Source organism: Lithobates pipiens, unplaced genomic scaffold, assembly GCF_037356315.1.
Source record: "Lithobates pipiens isolate NorthernLeopardFrog02 unplaced genomic scaffold, aLitPip1_a1.2 Scaffold_11, whole genome shotgun sequence".
Taxonomy (NCBI): Eukaryota; Metazoa; Chordata; class Amphibia; order Anura; family Ranidae; genus Lithobates; species Lithobates pipiens.
The window spans coordinates 1800361-1818361 of NW_027507696.1; the positions used below are offsets into that span (position 1 = coordinate 1800361).

Here is an 18001-nt window from a genome sequence, read left to right on the forward strand (position 1 = left end):
AAAAAAAAACGGCGGACTCCCGCTTTAAGCTTACATATACACTCATTAGCATCTCATTATCCTATCCTTTACCAAGTTTAGGACAGGTGACCTATTGTACCACATAAATATGAGTTCCCAACCTATTTTACAATTTCTCTTTTATTTTTAGCACATATGGTCATTGTTGACCATTATTACTTTTTGGAATTTCCTTTCTTGGAAACCATCTTTGTCCAGTCCTGGTCTGCCTTAACCACCTCAGCTCCCACCAGTGATACCCCTATGGGGTTATTCTGATTCATTTTGGCACATTGCTACTGCATAGATACAGATAATGTAAGTACTTTTGAGAGTGGTTTTGGGGGGTTTATCCTAGCCAGTATTACTTCTAATTACTTTATTTTAATCTCCTCCTTTCTGTGACCGGGTCAGACCTTACAGATATTCTTGTTGTCATTATACTACAGCATTCAGTTTTCCACGTGCATGCTCCTGAAGAGTGGATTAATCCACGAAATGCATACAGCTACTATATGCCATGTTTTATGCCAACTATATGCTTTACTCACTTAACCACTTGCCGACCAGCGCACACCGATGTACGTCGGCAGAATGGCACAGGCAGGCAAATGGGCGTACCTATACGTCCCTTTAAATTTGCCACCCTGCCATCGGGAGCGCGCCGGCGCGCTCCCGCGCTGGTCGGGACCCCCGTGAGTCCGGTCGCGGGACCCGCGGACTCGATCGCCGCGGGCATACCCGCGATCGTCTCGCGGAGCGGCCGAATGAAGAAATGCTGTTGTAAACAGAATTTCTCCATTCTGCCTAGCAACTAGTGACGCTGATCTCTGCTCCATGTGATTGGAGCAGAGATCAGTGTTCACTAAATTAAAGCCCAACCCCTCCACAGTTAGTAACACACCCCTAGGAACACTTAACCCCTACACTGCCACCCACTGGTTAACCCTTTCACTGCCTGTGTCATTTACACAGGAATCACTGCATTTATATAGCACTGATTACTGTATAAATGACAATGGTCCCAAAAATCTCCGATGTGTCCGCCATAATGTCGCAGTCACAATAAAAATCGCTGATCGCCGCTATTACTAGTAAAAAAAAAAATAATAGAAAATTATTAATAAAAATGCCATAAAACTATCCCTATTTTGTAAACGCTATAACTTTTGCACAAAGCAATCAATAATCGCTTATTGCGATTTTTTTTTACCAAAAATATGTAGAAGAATACGTATCGGCCTAAACTGAGGGAAAAAAATGTTTTTTTATATATTTTTGGGGGATATTTATTATAACAAAAAGTAAAAAATAATGCGTTTTTTTCAAAATTGTCGCTCTATTTTTGTTTATAGCGCAAAAAATAAAAACCGCAGGGGTGATCAAATACCACCAAAAGAAAGCTCTATTTGTGGGAAAAAAAAAGGACGTCAATTTTGTTTGGGAGCCACGTCGCACGACCGCGCAATTGTCAGTTAAAGCGACGCAGTGCCGAATCGCAAAAAGTGGTCTGGTCTTTGACCAGCAAAATGGTCCGGTCTGTAAGTGGTTAATGATCACTTGTAATATGTGATTTGTATTTTTAGTGGTCAATTGTTATTGCTGTGTGTTTATCCATTGAATTGAATATATTGGTTTTCTTGGTGTACTCATGATTACCCTCATGCAACTTACCATTGATTTTCCAATAAATTTTAAATGTTTCACACCTGCCTGCTTCATTCAAAGTCCCAACCCTCAGTCATCCTGAATTCTTTATTCAAATAGGGATGGAGGCAACTGACCTTACCTGGTCACCGCCTCATTTAAAGCGGGAGTCCGCCGGGACTCCGCGTTTTTTTTTTTTTTTTTTTTAAAGCCAGCAGCTACAAATACTGCAGCTGCTGACTTTTAAAATAGTGACACTTACCTGTCCAGCGCGCCCGCGATGTCGGCACCCGAAGCCGATCTCTCGATCGTCTCTCGGGTGCTGCCGCCGCCATCTTGGGTATGGGAATCAGGAAGTGGAGCCTTTCGGCTTCATTTCCCGGTTCCCTACTGCGCATGCGCGAGTCACGCTGCGCAATAAGGATGGACCCGCTGCCTCTGGGATCTGTGTGTTTTCCCAGCAGGCAGCGGGGGACTTTCGGAAAGGGGCGTAATCTACGCCCCTTTCCGCAGAGAGCTATCCCGGAAGTGGGTGCAGATACAGTGGTGTGAAAAAGTGTTTGCCCCCTTCCTCATTTCCTGTTCCTTTGCATGTTTGTCACACTTAAGTGTTTCGGAACATCAAACCAATTTAAACAATAGTCAAGGACAACACAAGTAAACACAAAATGCAATTTGTAAATGAAGGTGTTTATTATTAAAGGTGAAAAAAAATCCAAACCATCATGGCCCTGTGTGAAAAAGTGATTGCCCCCCTTGTTAAAACATACTATAACTGTGGTTGTCCACACCTGAGTTCAATTTCTCTAGCCACACCCAGGCCTGATTATTGCCACACCTGTTCACAATCAAGGCATCACTTAAATAGGAGCTGCTTGACACAGTAAGGTCCACCAGAAGATCCTTAAAAGCTACACATCATGCCGAGACCCAAAGAAATTCAGGAACAATTGAGAAAGAAAGTAATTGAGATCTATCAGTCTGGAAAGGGTTATAAAGACATTTCCAAAGCTTTGGGAATCCAGCGAACCACAGTGAGAGCCATTATCCACAAATGGCGAAGACATGGAACAGTGGTGAACCTTCCCAGGAGTGGCCGGCCGCCCAAAATTACCCCCAAGAGCGCAGCGACGACTCATCCAAGAGGTCACAAAAGACCCCACAACAACGTCCAAGGAACTGCAGGCCTCACTTGCCTCAGTTAAGGTCAGCGTTCATGCCTCCACCATCAGGAAAAGACTGGGCAAAAATGGCCTGCATGGCAGAGTTCCAAGGAGAAAACCACTGCTGAGCAAAAAGAACATCAAAGCTCGTCTCAATTTCTCCACAACACATCTTGATGATCCCCAAGACTTTTGGGACAACATTCTGTGGACCGATGAGACAAAAGTGGAACTCTTTGGAAGGTGTGTGTCCAAGTATATCTGGCGTAGAAGGAACACTGCATTTCATAAAAAGAACATTATACCAACAGTAAAATATGGTGGTGGTAGTGTGATGGTCTGGGGCTGTTTTGCTGCTTCAGGACCTGGAAGACTTGCCGTGATAAAAGGAACTATGAATTCTGCTGTCTACCAAGAGATCCTGAAGGAGAATGTCCGACCATCTGTTTGTGTACTCAAGCTGAAACGAACTTGGGTTCTGCAGCAGGACAATGATCCTAAACACACCAACAAGTCCACCACCGAATGGCTGAAGAAAAACAAAATGAAGACTTTGGAGTGGCCTAGCCAAAGTCCTGACCTGAATCCTATTGAGATGTTGTGGTATGACCTTAAAAAGGCCGTTCATGCTCGAAAACCCTCTAATGTAACTGAATGAGGACAATTCTGCAAAGATGAGTGGGCCAAAATTCCTCCAGGACGCTGTAAAAGCCTCATTGCACGTTATCGCAAACACTTGGTTGCAGTTGTTGCTGCTAAGGGTGGCCCAACCAGTTATTAGGTTTAGGGGGCAATCACTTTTTCACACAGGGCCATGATGGTTTGGATTTTTTTTCACCTTTAGTAATAAACACCTTCATTTACAAATTGCATTTTGTGTTTACTTGTGTTGTCCTTGACTATTGTTTAAATTGGTTTGATGTTCCGAAACACTTAAGTGTGACAAACATGCAAAGGAACAGGAAATGAGGAAGGGGGCAAACACTTTTTCACACCACTGTACCTGTACTGTACAGGTACCTGCACCCCCCTCCCCCCTGAAAGGTGTCAATTGTGGCGCGGGAGGGGGGGAGGGTTCCTATGAGCGGAAGGTCCACTTTAGGGTGGACCTCCGCTTTAAAGTCCCAACGTTTTCTTTTTCTCATAGATTAGGAAAGGTTAAAACTGTATGTTATTTTTTTTTTTTTTTTTTTTTTATGCATCCATGTATTTAGATTTGGCTACTTAGCCCGGCCTAACCCTTATTTTATTACTAACAGATTACAGTGAAGGCACCAAGACCCTTATATTTGAAGAAAGGGATGTTGGCTTGATCAATTCCACAGTGTTTTCCAGTCCAAACTTGAAGTCTGTTGTGACCCTTACACTCACCGGAAGTAAAATTCACACCATTGAATCGGGAGCCTTTGAGCTGTTCTCATTACTAATCACTCTTGAGCTTCAGAACAACAAGCTGACAACTCTATCGCCCTCTTGGTTTAAGGATTCCACAATTTTGGAGCAGCTCAACATGGCTGGAAATGTGATTCGCCAGTTGCGTCCTGGTATGCTGGAGGGATACTCTGCTTTGAAAGTTCTGAATCTTAGCAGGAATGAGATCAGCAGCATTGAAAGTGGGAGCTTTGCTACCCTGGGCAAACTGTCATCTCTGGATTTGTCCTACAATAAGATTTCATCGCTTGAACGTAAAGTGTTCACTTCCGTGAATGCCACTTTGAGATTGCATGGGAATCCATGGAACTGCTCCTGTGAGCAGAAAGATTTCATACTGTTTTTACAAGGTATTTAAATATGTCCGAATATATAGATAACTTTTAATCTCTGTATACGCACTTTCATAAAAGCTATTTTCCAAGTCCAGGGCTGTCTGGCCAAAATGACAGGGGCATAACTATAAGGGGTGCAGCAGTCGCGACCACAACTGGGCCCTGTGCTGCTGGGGGCCCATGCAGCCCCCTCTACATATGGCCGGCAGCAGCATAGGCAGCTAGGGGTACCAGTGCACCATGCACACGGGTGGCTGGAGGTGGAGGGTGACTAGCAGAGCTCCATGCTGGACTATCGCACTGGCTGCTCTTTAGTTGTGCATTCCCTGCATGACCTGTGTCCTCGGCCGGCTCCTCAGCGTACCCCTCTCCTGCTCCATGCATTGCCGCTCAGTCCGATGTCTGTTCTCCCCAGCCAGTGTCCCCCCCCCCCCCCGAGTCCGGCCCACTCTGCACTGCATACTTCTCCCGGGTAAACAAACTTTAAGCACACAGATGCAGTGCGGCCCTATGAGAGCCGGCTCCCCGGAGGACACTGCAGGCTTGTCTGCCAGCCCCCCTCCTCCCCCGTCATACACAGATGATAAAAAGGTCTTTCTGGGAGATATGCTGATTGCCCGTCCAGCACACTGGATGGAGCCCAGGCCAATATGGATGAGTGCGCGGCCTGCAGCTTGGTCATGGTGAGTGAGAGGACCCCATCCCCCACACACCATTACTTACCCCCTCCATCTCCCCCTGGGGACAGGGGCCCCTTCTCACGTGGGAACAGGGACCCCCATCTCCCCTGGGGACAGGGGCCCCTTCTCACATGGGGACAGGGACCCCCATCTCCCCTGGGGACAGGGACCCCTTCTCACCTGGGGGCAGTAACTTCATCTGCCCTGGAGAAAAGGACCTCATCTCTTCTGGGCACGGGGACCCCATCCTGCCTAGGGACAGTCCCCCAATGGGGCACCTAAAAATAAAACTACTGATGCCAGTGGTGGAACTACAGGGCTCACAAAGGTCATACCTGTGACCACGCCCTGGAGTTCCACTGCCGGCCTCGGAGGGAAGGGCCCTGGCTGGGGTTCAGGGGGGCCCTTCATGGTTTCTTGCATCTGGGCCCTGAAGGTTCTAGTTACGCCACTGCAAAATGATGTCCATTAATAGGTGAGAACAGTGGCTCAATGAGCTTCCTTCCAATATCTCTTGGGGATGGGATCTGTTGCCATATTGTTTTTTTCTTTGTTTCATGACAACTATTTAGAGATATAAAGGCATAGACCTAAACTAAAGGTGGGAGTTGCCACCTGTGGGAACGGTTGGCTTCTTTACTATTATTTTCTGTGCTTCTTACCTTGAAATGACTGAGGCAGTGTAACCGGCGGTACGGGTGACCATCACCCCCGCCCACCACATCGGCAGCTGCTTCCCCTGTGATGATGATGGATGTGTGTCTATCCTTGTACTATGGCCTCTGGACTTCCATAACAGGGTCGGTCCTAACATTAACACTTCCAAGGACTAAGGTACTGTAAGTTTGAGCCCCTGGCATAATCCAGGTGATTTTCACGAACCGGTTAGGTTGTTATAGCAGCATCTCTTGGTTATATGCTGTTCTGCTAGCTCCGCAAAGGCATGTGATGTGCACTGTTTATAGGTTGTTGCTGGAGCACGGGCGCTGCACACCGCTGACTCTTGGGAATAAGCACGCCTCCCAGACGTCGGTTGCCTTCGGGCGAGTTCATAGGGCACTATGCAGACTTACCTTGGGTGGGATCTGCGGGGTGGGGGGAGGGGTCTGTTGGCCGTTGCTGACCAAGTTATACTCACATGGTGGGTAATAGTTTCCAGTTTTAAGGTTTATTTTACAAAGGTGTGAGTTGCTCAATCTGCCTGTATTCGTCTGGATGATGTGAATGAATTGATTAGGCAAACTAGAAAACATGTCCTAATCACTATCTTCAGCAGCAAGGATCAATTTCTTCCACTCTGCTTTGACTGGATGTAACCATTCACCTCAGTCCAACGTTCATGTTAAAGCCCCTTTCACACTGGGGCGGTTTTCAGGCGTTACAGCGCTAAAAATAGCACCTGTGTAGCGCCTGAAAAAACCGGCCCCTTTCACTCCAGTGTGAAAGCCGGAGGGCTTTCACACTGGAGCGGTGCGCTGGCAGGACGGTGAAAAAAGTCCTGCTAGCCGCATCTTTGGAGCTGTGAAGGAGCGGTGTATTCACCGCTCCTAAACCGCTCCTACCCATTGAAATCAATGGGACAGCGCGGCAATACCGCCGGCAAAGCGGCGCTTTGCGGGCGGTTTTAACCCTTTTTCAGCCGCTAGCGGGGGTTAAAACCACCCCGCTAGCGCCCGCAGACCGCCGCTAAAACGACGGTAAAGCGCCGCTAAAAATAGCGGCGCTTTACCGCCGACGGCCGCACCGCCCCAGTGTGAAAGGGGCCTTAGTGAGAATCACTGAGCCAGCAGAGGAAATACTGCTGTATGACCAGGTAAGAAGAAAGGTGATTTTATTTTATGATGGCCTCTTCAGCAGTGTTACAGTTTATGCCAGCCCCTGTAACATTTGCTGGTCAATACATAAATATGAAGTAATATAAACAAAAAGTAAGGGAAATTCTTAAACCAAATACTTTTATTACATGTAATAACTGCATATAGTTGTATTTTATGTTGTTTGCAATAAATGGACAGTTATTCCATCCTTTTTTTTATTTTTATCTTTTGACACTGTTCTATTTTGTGTTGCAGAATTAGTTAACGCTTCCAGATTGAATGACTCCACCTTGGTGACTTGTCACTACCCACCAGACCTCAACGGGATGATTGTGTGGAATGTTTCAGAAGTGAATTGTTCAGCGTCTGTTTTATCGCCTTCTTCTGCAATGATTTTTCACCAAATTGTGCTACCAGCTCTGTTCGTAGTTCTAGGTGAGTGCATACTTTATACTGAGACAGATCAGATCTCTGTTCTGTCTTTCCCCATAAAAGTCTAAAGAAATCCAAAAGCAGTTTGAATCGGGTCAAAACGATATAACAAGCAAGAACATTCAATGCTTAAAGTATGTGACAGTGAACCCACATCTTGTAAAACAACCTATTCAGTTTCAAACAGAAATGCAGAAAACATTTATGTGTGTTTGTGTGTATATATATTTTTTTATATATCTATACACAGTGGTGTAGTGGTTAGCACTCTCACCTAGCAGTAAGAAGAGTCCTTGGTTCAAATCCCAACCACAACACTATCTGCCTGGTGTTTGCATGTTCTCCCTGTGCCTGCGTGGGTTTCCTCCGGGTACTCCGGTTTCCTCCTACAATCCAAAGACATGCAGGTAGGTTAATTGGCTTCTGTCCAAAAAATTGGCCCTAGTATATGAATGGGGACCTTGGATTGTGGGCTCCTTGAGGGTAGGGACCAATGTGAGTGTGCAATGTACAGGGATAGGGACAATTGAAACTATCTATAACATATACTTCTACTCTGAAGTAGAAAGTAATACTAAAACTGGGCCCAAGATGGCAGTAGAAAGCAAACGTGCAAAAAGGTAAAATGGCCTTTAACCACTTGCCGACCAGCGCGGGCTGATGTACGTCGACAGAATGGCACGGGCAGGCAAATGGGCGTACATGTACGTCCCTTTAAATTTGCCGCCCTGCCATCGGGAGCGCACTGCCGGCGGCGCGCTCCCGCGCTGATCGGGACCCCGTGAGTCCGGTCGCGGGACCCGCGGACTCGATCGCCGCGGGCATACCCGCAATCGTCTCACGGAGCGGCCGAATGAAGAAATGCTGTTGTAAACAGAATTTCTCCATTCTGCCTAGCAACTAGTGACGCTGATCTCTGCTCCATGTGATTGGAGCAGAGATCAGTGTTCACTAAATGAAAGCCCAACCCCCCTACAGTTAGTAACACACCCCTAGGAACACTTAACCCCTACACTGCCACCTACTGGTTAACCCCTTCACTGCCAGTGTCATTTACACAGGAATCACTGCATTTATATAGCACTGATTGCTGTATAAATGACAATGGTCCCAAAAATGTGTCAAAAATGTCCGATGGGTCCCCCACAATGTCGCAGTCACAATAAAAATCGCTGATCGCCGCCATTACTAGTAAAAAAAAAATAATAAAAAATTATTAATAAAAATGCTATAAAACTATCCCTATTTTGTAAACGCTATAACTTTTGCGCAAACCAATCAATAATCGCTTATTGCGATTTTTTTTACCAAAAATATGTAGAAGAATACGTATCGGCCTAAACTGAGGGAAAAAAATGTTTTTTATATATATTTTTGGGGGATATTTATTATAACAAAAAGCTCTATTTTTGTTTATAGCGCAAAAAATAAAAACCGCAGGGGTGATCAAATACCACCAAAAGAAAGCTCTATTTGTTGGAAAAAAAAGGACGTCAATTTTGTTTGGGAGCCACGTTGCACGACCGCGCAATTGTCAGTTAAAGCGACGCAGTGCCGAATCGCAAAAAGTGGTCTGGTCTTTGACCAGCAAAATGGTCTGGTCTGAAAGTGGTTAAAATGCAACTGTAAAAAATTATATCCAGTGCGAATAAAAATCTTGTATAACAAATAATGAAAAATAAATCCGTGCTCATAGAAATCAATATCTCAATAAATAAATAATGTCTCTAAAATATTCCTGGGATGCAGGTGTGAGGAGTGAAAAGTGGTGCTCCAATCTTAACCGTGCAAACTATGAAGTAACAGGTGTCTCGTCATTCCAAAGACAAATCCTTCCGGGACTGAAGTGGTTAATTGCCATTTTAACCTGTGTGTGTCACCTTGTGTGTCTGTACCAAGGACATTCCAGGGTGTGTAAACTTTTGATCACGGCCATTTGGGTGATTTCTGTTATCATGATTTAAAAAGGAGCCAAACAACTATGTGATAATAAATGGCTTCATATGGTCACTATCCTTAAATAAAAGACAGTTTTTTAGCATGATCAGTCATATTTTCAATATCAGTGCCAAAATTTCATAATTTCTGCCAGAGTATGAAAAACTTTTGAGCACAACTGTAAGTACCTTGTGTGCTCAGTCTTACCATGATGTATGATCTGTGACTTGAAACGATCTTCCACAACCGCACTTTAGTAGCAGAGTTTGGCTGTTCACCACTCAGTTTTAAGCCTCCAACATAGCTGATTCTGTTTCAGTGAATGTTTCCACCCACATATGAAATTGATGATCATTAACACTTGCTTGGTATAATTGCTTAATCATATACATACCTACAAAATCTCTGACCGTGCAAGTGTGAGATATGACGCTGGTTTGAAGCCAAAGAGTAGTAAACCAAATTTTTTTGGGATTACGATTTTTCTTCTGTTGACTTTTGTGAATTGTTAAAAATAAAAAATATTTTTTGATCGCATTTTTACCTCTTTTTTTACTACATTTTATTTCTTCACACCTACCTAATACTTGCACAGTAATGTATATGCATAAATCCTAAATAACATTATAACACATAACCTCTAATTGTTTTTTTTTTTTTTTTTTTTTTTTTTTTATAAATTCCTTGTTTTTCCCTCTTTTTTTCCCATAAATTTCACATTACAATTCATTATACACCTACATCGTCTTTAACAGCTATTATCTTACAATATTTCCAATTTATACCTTGATTCCATATAACTTTCTTTATCCCTTACCCCTCCCTCCACCCTTAAAAAAAAAAAAAATATATATATATATATATATATATATATATATATATATATATATAAGAATTAAATTATAATAACCCCCCCCCCCCCCCCCCGCGATCCACCAGCTCTCATTATCCATATTCCAAATGTTCTACATCATACTTTCTCTATAAGCTAGGTAGGGAGCCCATATCTTCTGATATTTCTCATCTTGATCTTTCATTGTCATTGTCAAATTTTCCATTTGTTGAATTTCTGCAATTCTCATATAAACCATTGTGCTCTAGCTGGAGGGTTGCCTTTTTTCCACAGAGCCTCTGTTCTCAGCTGCATAAAGATCATGGAGGTGGAGACTGTAGGGGATTATGTCAGCGGGAGGCAGAGAAACAGTAGTATGCTGGTCTTTTTTAGTGAAGAGCTGTGCAAGGGGGCGTGTGAGCATAAGTCCTGCCCATTGGAGGACAGGCAGGTTGTGCAACTAGCAGAGCCAGAAAACTGACATGCTAGGGTGGGATGTGCTTCCATGCCTAGTGTGGTCAGTTTGAAATAGCAAAGCCGTTTGACTGGCAGGATCACCAGGTATTTCACACAAAGAAACCATTGTAAAGAAAACAGTATACTCTTTTAACACAAGTATATGGTACAACAGACATATCAGGAATATGATATATTGAGGTGACACATTTTAACTAAGGAAGCTTAAAAAAGTTGCAGCTCTCCCAGTCCAGTCTGTTGTTAATGTGTAAGATGGCCTCAGCTTTACACCACTCCACAAGCCACACCCTCTGACGTGTTTTGCCATAGACTGGTCTTGGAGAGCGGCGATTTTTTCTAAGCATACTACACACTACTGGATGGTGATATTTCACCCTGGCACCCCATTCCTGAGCACCAGCAGGACAATATACTCTGTATCTTTCCTTTTTGTTTAGAGAGGCAATACTAAGTAGGTCACTTTAAATAGGGAAGGATACAAATGTTATAATCAGTACTATTCAGAGTTCACTTCTAAAATGTCTCTCTCCAAGAAGCTGAATATTGAGTTGGAACCACAGCCTTGCAGCCCTCTCTGGACTAGGATATCCTTTGAAAACACTGTGAATTGAACAGAGCACACACAAGCATAGTGTGGAATTTTCATTTAAAGATGATATTTAAAAAAACTCTTGCATACTGGCCCAGTTCACACTGCCAGGACTTAAAGCGGAGGTCCACCCTAAAATGGACCTTCCGCTCATTGGAATCCTCCGGCGCCACAATTGGCACCTTTCAGGGGGGAGGGGGGTGCAGGTACCTGTACAGTACAGGTATCTGCACCCACTTCCGGCGTAGATTCTGCAGAAGGTACGCCCCTTTCCGCAGAATCCACGCCCCTTTCCGAAAGTCCCCCGCTGCCTGCTGGGAAACACACGGATCCCAGAGACAGCGGGGACCATCCTTATTGCGCAGCGCGAGTCGCGCATGCGCAGTAGGGAACCGGGAAATGAAGCCGAAAGGCTCCACTTCCTGATTCCCATACCCAAGATGGCGGTGGCAGCAGCACCCGAGAGACGATCGAGAGATCGGCTTCGGGTGACGACATCGCGGGCGCGCTGGACAGGTAAGTGTCACTATTTTAAAAGTCAGCAGCTGCAGTATTTGTAGCTGCTGGCTTTAAAAAAAAAAAAAAAAAAACGGCGGACTCCCGCTTTAAAAGTTGATTTTACCACAATTTCAGGGAATGCCTGTGTAAATTTGAGGTCTATGGACCTCAACTCGCATGATAGTACAGGGACTACTTTCAAGTTGGCATGACTTGAAGTGCACATATATGAATGGATATCATTGGAAATCGTGGGGAGCGACTTGTCATGCAACTTTGCAGGAAACGTCGCACAAGTGTGAAAGGGGTCTTTTTTTTTTTTTATCCAGAAAGAACTTTATTCAGTAGTTCATGCATACAGTCCAAATATCTAAATTCAAAAAGACAAAAAACAAATGCATAACAATGTAATACAGTGCAAAGTGGCCCGGGGACATAAATTGCTTAAGAGCGTTTGAATCCCCCCCAACCCATCCCATCTACAACCTGATATTGTTGTTAATCTGTACACAAACCAATACATTAGACCATAACCGTGCAGGTAGAAATATAGTTGTAGTGTTGTATTCATCTCACCCCAGAACCAAGCAGTGGGTCCATGACTAGATCACCCGGAGTGTCCAACCACGGCCCCCATCATTTTTCAAATTTATCAGGACAACCTCTATGCTGATATACAATTTTTTCCATTCTCAGTGTATTGCCTATTGTGGTTGTCCACTCCGGGACCGTTGGAGGTGAGTCTGATTTCCAGTGGAACATTATCAACTTGCGGGCTGCAAAGAGCGCCCTAGTCAGGGCCTCTCTGGTATGGGATTCCAACTCCAGTTCATCAAGCAAGTTTCAAAATGCAGCACCTAGGGTTCCATGGGACTGACACCCGAAATACCGTGCTCAGGGTGTCAGTCACCCCTCTCCAGTAAACATGGAGTTTGGGACATCGCCACATCATGTGTATTAAGTCTCCATGGTCCCTTTCGCATCTGGTACACACAGGTGTCGATGTAAGTCCCATAGAGTGTAACCTTTGGGGTGTGTGAAAGGGGTCTTATGCATTTTTGAGGAAGTCCCCTATTCATCAGGGTAATGAAGAGGGGACTTCCTCAAAACGCATACACCAGTATGCAAAATTGAAGCAGTGCTTATCTCAGCGGTGAGGCAATTCACACTCAGACAGCTGTGCCCGTTGGTCAGACAGATTTTTTTTTTGTTAAGGATTTGTGACGTGTACATCAAGTACTTTTGCGAGTAGAAGAAATGAAATGAAATGAAGGTTTTATTGAGGATCTTTCACTATGCTTGTGTGCTCTTTGTTCATTTCACAGGTCAACTGCTGGTATAATGCAATTCTGAATGAGCTCAGAAGCATCTTATGTCAACAGCCTGCTGCATTTTCCCATTAATAATTGACCAAACCCTGTCGACAGAGGCCCTAATAGTGACTGACAGATTAATCCATTTCACTTTTCTCTTCCCAAATTTAGAGAAGATGGCTTTTTTGAAAGTTGGTAGGGGACAAAGCACATTTTTTGATACCCAGGCTTTAACTGAAACTTTTTTTTGTTTGGTGTAGTTTTACTGTTAAACCTTATGTAAGGTCTACCAGCTCACTTCCTGTTCTGCGCAAATACTGTGTTTGTTTTTTGTCCTGTGTCATCAATAGCAGCCACCTTTCTCTTAAAGTGGAAGTAAACCCTTCTATCATTTTCAGCCAAGGAAGCTGCCATCTTGGCCTCTGTTTAATCTTCAACTGTCATGCTGCACATGTGATCAGTTATGACACCAACCATTGGATGGTTTGACAGTTTGGTTGAGAGCACAACCAATGTGACAGTTAGAATTTCCGGCATGCCGGGAATGTACCATATTTATCGGCGTATAACATGCGCTTTTTTCCCCTTAAAATCAGGGGAAAATCATGGGTGCGTTTTATACGCCGATCCCCCCGCCAATCTGCGCTGTCTGTGGAGCGCCGCCGCCATTTACCGAGCTGACCCGTACTGTGTATTTGGCTCCACTCTCAGTCACGCCCAGTCCCGCCTCCTAGCCTTTACGTCCCGCCATTGGCCCGGTGTTGTGTCCATCACAGGAGTCAGGACAAGGGGCGGGACGGGGGCGTTACTGCGAGCAGAGCCGAGTACCCTCGGCTCGGCTCGGTCTATGTCGGCGGCGTGAGGAGCCGAAGATCTCGGCGGTAAATTTAAAACTAACCATGCTGCAATTTTGGGAAAGGCTGCAGGGGGACAGTGCAAGGCTGCAAGGGGACAGTGCAAGGCTGCAAGGGGACAGTGCAAGGCTGCAGGGGGACAGTGCAAGGCTGCAGGGGGACAGTGCAAGGCTGCAGGGGGACAGTACAAGGCTACATTGATGGGCATTTAAAATGTAAGGTTTTATCTTTAAACTTCCCCCCTAAAAGTTTTTTTCCATAAACTTCCCTCCTTGGGGTGCGTGTTATACGCCGATAAATACAGTAACTGGTTTTTGAAACTATTAAATCGTTGGGTTTACTTCCACTTTAAGGGTAATTATGCATAATGGTACGAGGGTGCACCCAGGACTTAAGGTATGGTGCTAAATTTGAAAAAATAGGGCACTTTCCAGCATCCTTCAGAGAGAGTTTATGTACTGTGTAAGATGGCTTCTATGCAGTAGGGTTCAAAGCGGGTGCAGAATGTAAGAGCGACCAGGGCTGAATGCTGAGAAAGTAGTGGTTGGGGCAGACAGTAGAGTTAATCCATTATTCGGGCAAGGGTAGAGGGCAGACTGCAGTCAAAAATGCAGTCTGTAATCCAGACAAGGGTCAGGGCAAAGTACAGTCAGAGTGGTAGTCCATTATCTAGACAAGGGTCAAAGCAGACTGCGGTCAGAGGGTTTGTCTGTTATACAGGCTTAGGAGTTAAGGGGAGATGAGAGCAATCGGAGGCAAGGCACTTGGTATGGTAGCCAGGAAGCAAAATGGTACGTTCAAATAGAGCACTGCCAGTCAGTCAGAGTAGAGGAGATATAGCAGAAAGCACCAAGCTTGTGCTTAGCATTGAGGATGCCTCCGGAGGAAAGTGCCATCATCAGCCAATAGCAGTGGAGGTGGTATTGCTGGTAAAGTTGGGCGTGACAACTGACACGCAGAACGGAGAAGGGAGAATGGCCTAGTGGCAGCTGTGGGAAGAGACGCCCAGGTTACAGCAGCTGACTGAGACAATCAGCTTAGGAACTTGACCCATGCTCCTAACATTGTACTAGATATGATTTGGAATGCATGTTATTAAGCAGTTGAATCTTTTTCTGCTTGGCTACAAATTGTAAAGTGTACCAGGAAGAGTCTTCGGGTGGGTGACCACTCTCCTAGCTGCTTTATTTATCTGTTTGTTTAAAATAATTGCATAGAACTTGTCAATGGTACATTTACTACCTAAAATACCGTTTTATCTTAAAATTGCTCGTGTTCCTTACTAATTGTAACCTTTACTCCAAACACATTATTTATTTTGTTGCAGCAATATTTTTGTTCATTTTGCTGATCTTCCTTGCTTGGAAGAAAAAGCAAGATCAAAAGCAAGTGCGACCAGACAAAAGGACAGTGGGAGTCCAGGAAGCTGTAGACATGGGCAGAACCGGTGATTTGGTGTTGGTAACAAACAATGTGTTCGGCAGGATGGCCTTCAGAAACATACCAGAGCAGAAACCAGCAACCTTGGGAAGAGCTAAATCTGCATCAGCCATCCTTCTTCAAGGCAGTTTCCACCAAGTAAAGGCAAAGGAAGAGGTGAAAAAATTGGATATGTCACAACTTGGCAAAAATCTAGATGTCAAAGTGAAAAAAAATGTTGTTGGACCAGATGAATTGTCAGAAGACAGTATGGAGTTATGGTATTTTAACAGACTGCAAACTGGCAGTGTCAATTGGTCACCAACAGCAGAATCAGTGCTGTTCAGTGAAGCGCTAACTGGTGTCTCCAAACATTTTGTCAATGTACATTCAACATCTTCTGAAGTTACTTCTAACAAGACTTCAGTAGTAGCCCTAAAACCATCAGAGCATGAAGACCACAATCCCACATCTGTAATCCCAGATGTTCAAGAACCATTAGTCTACTTATGTGTGAAAACTGCCCCTGAAGAACCTGTAGGGGCCACTCCTTCGAAAAAAGAAAATGGTATTAATCTGTTAAAGCCACGCCTCTTAAAAAGGACTTTCACATGGCCTAATGAACACCTTCAGTGTAAGGAGGTCACAGGTGATTCCTATGTTGACTTTTTAAAGACTCTCAATATTTCCCCTCGACCAAATCAATCCCATTTTGCAAGTCACATAACCAAGAAAACCCAACTCCAAAAATATAACCATGGTACCTGTAAGACCACCTCTCTTACAGGCACCAATGAAAACATTTTAATTAAAGGCACAAAGACTGTTAGACATACAGAAAAGAGAAATACGGGGGAACACAACAGTCGAGATGGACAACAGCGCATCTACTCACCCGGTAAAGTTAGCCAGAGGTCAAATCATGGCAAACGAACTCCTGGAAACAAAGTTGTCAGTCTTGATTCTGAAGTTCAAAGGGGGGATCTTCAAAGTCAAGAGTCAGAAGCACAGTCTGATCTAATGACTACACCAGATGATGATTATAAATTGCTGGAGAACAATGAATATCACTTTATTGATCTTTTACATGAAGTTGTAGAAAATCATGGGCGTTGGACACGTGACCGATGGAGGCAAACGCACCAGAGAAGTTCAAGTCGACCTTCTCCACACTGCTAAAAGGAACAACTTACAATTCCCAGCTGTCAGTTTTCCCCTGACATCTAGAATTCTGTCTATCTCAGGCTTTCTTTTATAATGAAGCCTTGAAGGAGAATTTTTACTCAATATGGTCTGTCGTTCTGTTTGAACAAACACTTTTTGTTGTCAAAAACATATAACCAAAAATAATTGCCATTAATCTAAATAGTGTGAGTTTCCTTCAAAAATTAAATTTGGCTGAAGAACAATTCTGTCTACACCCCATAGTTCCGTTTTTAAATGGTTGCTGGCAAGTTAAATCAAATAGTGGCCTTTTTAATCTGTCTGAGACACTGATTGAGAGATATGGCCACCAAAATTCCAAGACTTGAATCAACCACAGTCATACTATATTATTTTTGGAAAGTCTATTAGTAATCCGGTGAAACCTTCATTATGACCTTGTAGAAATGACAGAGACTCAAACTAAAGCATTGTCACTGAGGTTTTTTTTAGCAGATGTACAGTGTGTTCGAATTTAATACAGTAGCCTGTTACCTGCATCTTCAAGTATAAGATATTTTGCTGCAGTTTTTTTGGGGTGACTATCCTAATATACTATACATATTTACTTTAAAGTGGTAGTAAATACCATAGAGGTCTCTTCTGTCACAAGTGTCCCACCTGCCTGTCAGCAGGTAATGTAATCTGAGCCGCACATGCGCAACTCAGATTACATTTATGGCCTGCACTGTGTGCCACGGCGATGTCACTCCCTTGTGCATGCGCGGGAGTGACGTCACCGCAGCCTGGCCACTAAAGCGGCTGAAGATAGTAAGCTCAGAAGGAACACCGGGGAAGATGAAAGCAATGGGGGAGCCGTGACAGATCTCTGCTGGAGGGCTCAGTTTGCAGGTAAGCTTGCCATAATGCGCTAGTATGTGGTGCATACTAGTAAATTATGACTTAAACCTGCAGAGGGACCAGCATCTTTATTTTTATGACTGGACTTTAAAGTGGTTGTAAACCCTTACAAACCACTTTGACCTACAGGTAAGTCTAGATTAAGGCTTACCTGTAGGTCCAAGCAATATCTCCTAAACCTATATGGTTTAGGAGATATTTGCCCGAAAGCGGGCATGCGCCGTAGACAGCGGCGCGCAGGCACACTGAGCGCGGCATTCTCAGCGACGGAGCTGCCGCGTGTGTCGGCTCCCATGCGCATGCGCGGGAGTGACGTCATCGCGGCTTCGCCGAATGACAGCGGCGGAGCTGCGAGACCCACCAAAAAGATGGATGCGGCGGACTACAGGGGACAGCGGCGACTTCGCTGGCTCCTGTGTCAGGTAAGTGACACATAATGGGCTACTATGCGATGCGATGCGATGCGATGCATAGTAGTCCATTATGCTTTGCCTTTGCAGGGAATGAAAGAG

General features: G+C 44.4%; 1 protein-coding gene across 1 annotated transcript in view; it reads left to right on the plus strand.

The window, feature by feature from the left end:
* LOC143959432 (uncharacterized) overlaps window positions 1-18001 on the plus strand; it is a 75726-nt gene that overhangs the window by 12864 nt on the left and 44861 nt on the right. The window contains exons 2-3 of the mRNA XM_077468079.1: window positions 4070-4591; window positions 7329-7508. Of these exons, the coding sequence (XP_077324205.1) occupies window positions 4070-4591; window positions 7329-7508 (702 nt within the window). The remainder of the gene's footprint in view (window positions 1-4069; window positions 4592-7328; window positions 7509-18001) is intronic.